The following is a 7,231-nucleotide window of genomic DNA, read 5'->3' on the forward strand; positions in this document are numbered from 1 at the left end:
AAAGAGTCCAGTAGCACCTTTAAGACTAACCAACTTTACTGTAGCATTAAGCTTTCGAGAAAGCTTAATGCTTTCAAGATTGCATTACTCCCCCCTCCCCTCTCCACATATATCTGATCAGTTTCTTCTTACTCTCCACGCATGTGATGAAGAGAACTGTGATTCTTGAAAGCTTATGCTACAGTTAAGTTGATTAGTCTTAAAGGTGCTACTGGACTCTTTTCCATTATCTACGTGCTTGTTCACTTTCTCAAAGAACTCCAAAAGATTGGAAGCCAGGCTGATTTTCCTTCAGTGGGCTTTGTTCCTCTATGTGCCTAATAATTCCACTGTAACAATTAAATATTGTTCAGGATTTCCTACTTTTCCTAGGCCTTTTATGAAACTATCCCTAAAATATAGATTGAGGAAACAATATACCATTCTTTTTCTTATTGTGCTATTTTTGAAATACAAAATTCCCCTTGGGCAATACCCTTGGTATTGTTTTTTAAGACAAGCAGAGAAAAGGTACTTGTTTCTAGAGATGGGCATGAACCAGAAAAAAAAATGAACCACGTGGTTCATGGTTCGTCGCATTTCACAAACTTTCATGAACCTGCCCCAGTTCGCGAACTGGTTCATTTGGTTCATGAAAACATCACTTCCAGGTCAGCAAATTGTCACTTCTGGGTCAGGAGGTCACTTCTGGGCCAGCAGAAGGCCACTTCCAGGTCAGCAGAAGGTCTGCAGAAAGTCCATCCCCTGTTACCTGGGAAACTGATTGATTGGCACCAGGCTGTCTGCAGCAATGAACCGAAAAATGAACCAAAAAAACCAGCCTAAAGTTCGTGGCAGTTCATCAGAAATGGGCTCTGACGAATTGCCAGTTTGTGAACCACGATCCAGCCTGGTTCATGCCGAATTTTGGTTCGTATTTTGGTTCATGCCCATCTCTACTTGTTTCCTTTCTTTACTTACGCTAATTGCAACCTGTCCCCCCGCCCCCTTTGCATTGTCTTGATTAGGAAAATGCACATCTCTCAGCAGAGGAGACTACATGTTGAATATTTGCCAACCTCCAATCTACTCATGAGTAAAGTGGGAATGTACTATTACTCCCCCCTTGATCAAAACCATCCTGAGATGGAGAGCATAATAAGGAAGGTGATTAAAATGGAAAATGTAATACTGGGCGACTTCGACTTCCCTCATGTTGACTTTGCAAATTTGTGCCCAAGTCATGCCACAGAAATGAGGTTTTTAGACATCATACTGAGCTTTTTCTTTTTCTCTTATAATAGTAGAAGTTTAAGGGTACCCACTGACATTGATGGTGAAATAGGTTCAGGATAGACAAAAAGAAACACTTCTTTTCTCACGATTAATTAAATTGTGGACTTCACTGCAGATGGATGTATGAGCATGATGGCCTTGCAGATTTATGTGCCCCATTGATGGCTACTAGCCATTGTGAACAAAGAGAGGCAGTAGATCTCTGACTACTAGTGTGAAGAGGCAGCATCAGGGGAAGGCCTTGGCCTCTATGCGCTGTATGTTGGCCCTTTGCAATAACACTAAACTGTGTGCAAGCTTTTAGGTTCTCCTGATCTCTTCATCTTCAACCTGCACCCATTGAAGTCAGATGAACATTCCACCAGGGATACAAACAAAGGGGTCTTAAGAGCATGATCTGGAAAACCCTTTTTCCTGATGAAGAGTTCTGGAGAAGGGCTATACTGTGTTACTTGGTTTGGCCTTAGGCCTTAATATCAAGTACTATAGGCTTCTGTTTTAGATTTCACATTAATTAGGAGATATTCAAAAAGAATGATTAAACAACAGTGCTTAATTATCATAGATAGACCAAATAAATGTTTTTCTACTGGAAGCACTGAAAAAGCCATACTGTGTCAGGACAATTAATGAAGAAATTCCTAGAAAATTTTGTTACAAGCAGGGCCGGCTCTTACATTGAGGCGGAGCCGGCCGCCACCTCAGGCGCTGAACTCTGAAGGAGGCACCACGCTGGCCCCCCCGACCGGCGTTCCCTGCAGTGTGCGTGCTCTCCTATGCTCATGCAGGAATTCTCCTCTCTTGGCACAAGGCATTTCTTCTAGAGTGCAGAAGGGCAGCCCTGTTTTCCCACTCAGCCAGTGGCTGAGGAGCTTCAAGTTCAGCCCCATCAGCGTGGATATTTCTCTCTCTGCCCTTTCCCCCCCCTCCTCCTCCTCTCTCTCTCTCTCTCTCAATTTAAGCCAGGGACATAGCTTCCACGAGCAAGAGACACTCTAGCTGGCTGGGGAGCCGTGAGCTCCCATCTTATCATGGCCATTTCCAGATGGCTTACCTGAAGCCGCTCCATGCCACAATGTTGTGGATCGTGCCAGGGAAAATGCGAAATATTGCGTTTTCTCACACGAGTTTTGCGCGACATTGCGCAAAACTCGCGTGAGAAAACTTGATATTTCGTGTTTTCCCCGGCACGATCCACAACATTGCAGCATGGAGTGGCTTCAGGTAAGCCATCTGGAAACGGCCCTTTTGTCCCCCTTGCTCTTTCCTTTCTTTCTTGCTTCCCCACCCCCTCGCCATGTAGTAAAAGGAACGACAGGAGGATTGCCCATTGGAAATAATAGGAGAGGCCCATTGAAGGCCCATTGGAGATAATGGGAGCCAGGGATGCCAATTTACTTGCCAGGGCTCCATTGAAATGCATCTCAACACAAAAAAAGTTGCAAAGAAAATGTGGAATGGATTTTCCATAAAGGTCTCTGGGACCAGATGGAATATTCTGGGAGTGAATGACAGCCCTCAGAGTGCAATGACAGTCCCTAACTATAGAGTTTGTGCTCCAGGACCAGAAGGACAGGTTTCAGAGTGGAATGACAGTCCTTGGAATAGGCTCAGTGCTCTGGGACTGGAAGGACAGCCCCCAAAGTGCAGTGTAATGATAGCCCCAGGAGTAGAATAAGCATTCTGGGACTGGAATGACAGGCACTAGACTGGAATGACAGACCCTGGAAGGAGCAGAAGTGTTCTGGGACTGGAATGACAACTCCCAGAGTGCAATGACAACCCCTCTGAGCAGAATCTGAGCTCTGGGAAGGAATGACAGATTGCACAGTGGAATGACAGCCCCTGGTAGTAGAGAAGCATTCTTGGAGTGGAATTACAGGCACCACAATGGAAAGACAGCCCCTGGAAGTAGCAGAAGTATTCTTGGACTGGAATGACAGCCCCAGATTGGAATGACAGCCCCTAGGAATAGAACCTGTGCTCACGGACTGGAATGACAGGTCAAAGAGTGGAACGACTGTTCCTGGGAATAGGGTCAGGGCTCTGGGACTGGAATGACACCCCCTGTCATTCCACACCCACTGCCATTCCAGTCCCAGACCACTGATTCTTCTCCCAGGGACTGTCATTCCACTCTGGGGCCTGTGTTGATAGATCAAGATGGGTAGCCGTGTTTGTAGCAGTAGAAAAAAGCAAGAGTCCAGTAGCTCCTATAACACTAACAAAATTTGTGGTAGGGTATGAGCTTTCATGAGCCGCAGCCCACTTCTTCACTACTGGACTCTTGCTCTTTTTTCAATGGAGCCCATGCAAGTAAATTGGCATTCCTGGCTACCATTTTCTCCAATGGGCCTTCAAGCTTCTCCCATTATTTCCAATGAGAAATCCTGTCATTCCTTTTAGTACATCCCTTTCTCCCTCCCTGGCTGGCATCAATTCTACTTCTCATCTTTCCTCAGGCTTTTTTTTGGGGGGGGGGGGTTGCTTTTGGTGGAAAGAGTGGCTGGTTGAGTGTGCACCGCCACAGAAGGTGGAGGAAGTGAGGGTGAGACACACACAATTCCCTTTCAGTCCCTGTGCGACAGGTAGGAGCAAATCACTGTTGTTGGGTTTAAAGTTGTTGTTTTAAATTCTATTACTTTCCTCCCCCTTCTCCCTTTTGTTCTCTCTCCCCCTTGCTATTCTCTGATCTCAATGTTGCTCCCCCTTCACTCCAGCAGAGCAGCACCCTGCTCTGCGCCCCCCTCTTTATCACCTTCCTTCTCTCATTCCCTAGTTTACATATATCACCCCACCTTTCCCCTCTCCCCCAATAGTTTATTTCAATATTTATACACCACATGCTTAGCTGTCAGCTGCCATTCACTTCAAACCCTAGGGGTGGGGGAGGATGAGCATGGAGGGATCCCGAAAGGAATCTCTGACAAAGGTGATCAATATTTTAAGGCTTAGAGAGGGTCAGAGAGAAAGAGAAGGCTTCAGCTCAGTCTCCCCCTTCCAAACCTCTCTCTCCTCCAAGCGGGCCCTGTAAGAGAAGCCCTCCTTCTACTGCCAAGAGTCTCTGGGTTCAGAGAGAGGTGGGAAGAAAGAGAGAGGGAAACTTTTTTACACACACGCACAAAAGGAGGTGTGGTCAAAACTTCAATGCAAGTCAATGTTTCTGCTCACAAAATAGATTCTTGGCTCACAATAAGTAAAACAAAGATTGTTGTTATTCTCACACTTCTTTAAAAAATTAAAAATTTAAATTAAGAAATAAAAATTAAATTAAAAATCTAAAAAGTTTCAAGTTTTATGCTTTTCATTTTTCCTACAGTTCTTCTTTTTTATAATTTGTTAGCGGGGTGGGGGGAGAGGCGCAAGTAGGTATCTCGCCTCAGGTGCCAGAAACCCTGGCACCAGCCCTGGTTACAGGCCTATGCCATTTTGTCCTGTAAACATACACTAGGGATGCACTAGAAAAACAAATGAAGTTTGAATCTACCTTATGATAACCTTTTGAAGTAGCTGATCCTTACCAGTCTTCTTGATTGATGAGAACTCAGTAAAGCTATCATTGGTTTGTCCAAACAGAGATGAAGCTGTAAGGTGGTTTCTGGCTGGGAAAAACAAGACCAGGCATGCAAAGTTCCCATCAACTAATGAGACTGGTAAATTTCAAATACTGTCAGATACATTACGCACCACAAATGTGGGCATTCTCCAGTAGGATCTTCACATTGTAAGGTTAAGTGTCTGCAGCAGCTGTTATATAATGAATTGGATTTTTTTCTGCACATCAAGTCAGAATCTCACCACTTCCAAATATAGGGCTACAGCCCAACATCCAGGGGAGGGATTAATATCCCAGGAATGGGAGGAGGTGCATCATAACTTCTTTAAAAAGTGAAACTTTAAATATAAGTTGCACTGGATGTTGCAAACGTATTAAATAATTTTAAGAAAACGTTCTTCACATTTCTTTAAATTAAATAAGCGGCAAGGGCATGCCAGCCTTTGCACTTATTGATTAGGAATCTGGCTATGAAATATTGAGTTTAAAAAAAGGACCCTTCTGCAGCATAACTATCAGTCGTTCTCATGAAAAGTCCCATTTCCTGTGTCGCTTTGTTTCTTAAACAAAAAATTTCTATCATAGATGGAGCTCCCAAACCATGAGCAATCCATATAAAATAGGAAGATGTTAATTCTAAGCAAAGATCAGTTCATACACGTACCAAAGCCTTCTTGGTCTGCTCCATTGCCATAATAAAGCTCACAGTTGCCTGCACCAACATCTTTAAGTTGTTGCTGTGGTTTCCATGTTCCAACCTTCACAGGCTTTTTATTCAGTGTTCTTCCCTTCAGAACTTTACTTCCTACCCTTTGACTTATAACCACCCTTTCTGGAAAAAAACCAGACATATTAATTCTGTTAAAATTATTTTAATTTTCAGATTAATATTGATAGTCCAACAAGAGAAGCTATTATTACAAATATTCAACAACCAACTCCATCCTGCTTTGACGAAGCTCAGAAAATTGTTTACTGGCATATGGAACGGGATTCGTACCCCAGGTTTCTTGGATCAGAAATCTATCAAAACCTTATCCGGGGTCTCACTGCTAGAAGGAGGGAGCCGTCAGTGCATATCAAAGAGAAAGAATGAGAACTTGGAGCATGCTGGTGTACCCATCTCTTTTAAAAGACCTGAGAAACTAAAGCCACTCAGTGGCAAAACACACATGTACGTAATGGATATCTTTATATTACTATTATAATTCTTTTCAACTTTAAATTTTGCAAGGGAATTATATTAAATGGAAGCATAACAATCATATACAAAACAAGGGTCAACAGAAGGTTTGGCATTTTATTTGATTCTGGAACCATCACAGACCCAGGTATACTTGAAAGAACACTCATCTCTTATTCAAAACCTGCTCATTTACTCATCACTGTCCGTTTTTTGTTACCTCTAGTAAATAACTATTGTTACACTGTACCTGTTTCCACATTTGGGGATGCTTTATTAAAATGTTGTTAGTGCAAATCTCTCAAACTGTCACCTCTAGGATTCTGTACCCTCTGCAATCTAAATGATATATTTCAGAGTAGGGTAATAACCACTGGATCTAGTATTTAGTATGCATATCATGCTGTCAGGTCCACGCCTGAGCATAGCTATGCCTGATGCCTTACTGCCTGGCAGGGGCCCTCCTGCGTCCACCTTGCCCCCCCCCCTCAGCTGGGGCATAGCTGCGCAGGTTGGCCTTGCGCCGGGCAGAGGTCTGAGGTAAACAGCCTTGACTCGACTCGGCTCTGGCCCTACTGCTCTGTGTGTCTGGGCATCTGTCAAGGGTTCCTGGGGAATGGCTTTCAGGGTCATAGCCAGCATCGGGTTTGTGGCCAGAGGAGGGTATACCTTACCCTCACTCCCTCTCATCCATCCCTCTGCCTGGTTGGCCTCTTGCCTACTCTCCCTTCTCTACAGAACATCCTCCTCCTCCTCCTCCATTCTCTCTCCTGCTTACACTGATTCACTCTCCTCCTCTCCTCTCCACTTACCACCACTCCTACACAACCCACCTCAACCTCTCTAAGGAGCCTGCCTTTATAGGGCTTCCTCCAGCTTCCCCCTCCCTTCCTCCCAGGCTTCCTCCTATCCCTGGGCAGCTTCCTCGCCGTCGGAGGACTGCTCATGATGCCCTCCAGCTGGGTATGCTCTCAGGTGTTCTTCCTCTTATTCCAGTCCCTCCCTGCTTCTCCTATCTTTTCTGGCAGAGTGGGGCTAGATGCCGTCCAGCTGGGGAAGCTCCCAGGTGTTCCTCCTCTCATTCTAATTCCTCCCCGCTCTCTCATCCTTTCTTGCAGGAAAGGGCTAGCAGGGCCTTTCCAAGTAATGCAGCTTGACCATTTCCTTCTCTGCTTGTGAGGTGCCAAAATGGCCTCCAGGGTTCTGGCTGTGCGTGC

The 7,231-nt window shown here is 44.8% G+C and overlaps 1 protein-coding gene across 1 annotated transcript in view; it reads left to right on the top strand.

Moving 5' to 3' along the window:
- The window catches only part of RGS13 (regulator of G protein signaling 13), a 28,650-nt gene extending 22,411 nt beyond the window's left edge, over positions 1–6,239 (top strand). Inside the window, exon 5 of the mRNA XM_054981218.1 lies at positions 5,715–6,239. Coding sequence (XP_054837193.1) covers positions 5,715–5,927 — 213 coding nt within the window. The 3' untranslated portion in view covers positions 5,928–6,239. The remainder of the gene's footprint in view (positions 1–5,714) is intronic.
- Positions 6,240–7,231: the final 992 nt, after the last annotated feature.

Source organism: Eublepharis macularius, chromosome 5, assembly GCF_028583425.1.
Source record: "Eublepharis macularius isolate TG4126 chromosome 5, MPM_Emac_v1.0, whole genome shotgun sequence".
NCBI classification, from domain to species: domain Eukaryota; kingdom Metazoa; phylum Chordata; class Lepidosauria; order Squamata; family Eublepharidae; genus Eublepharis; species Eublepharis macularius.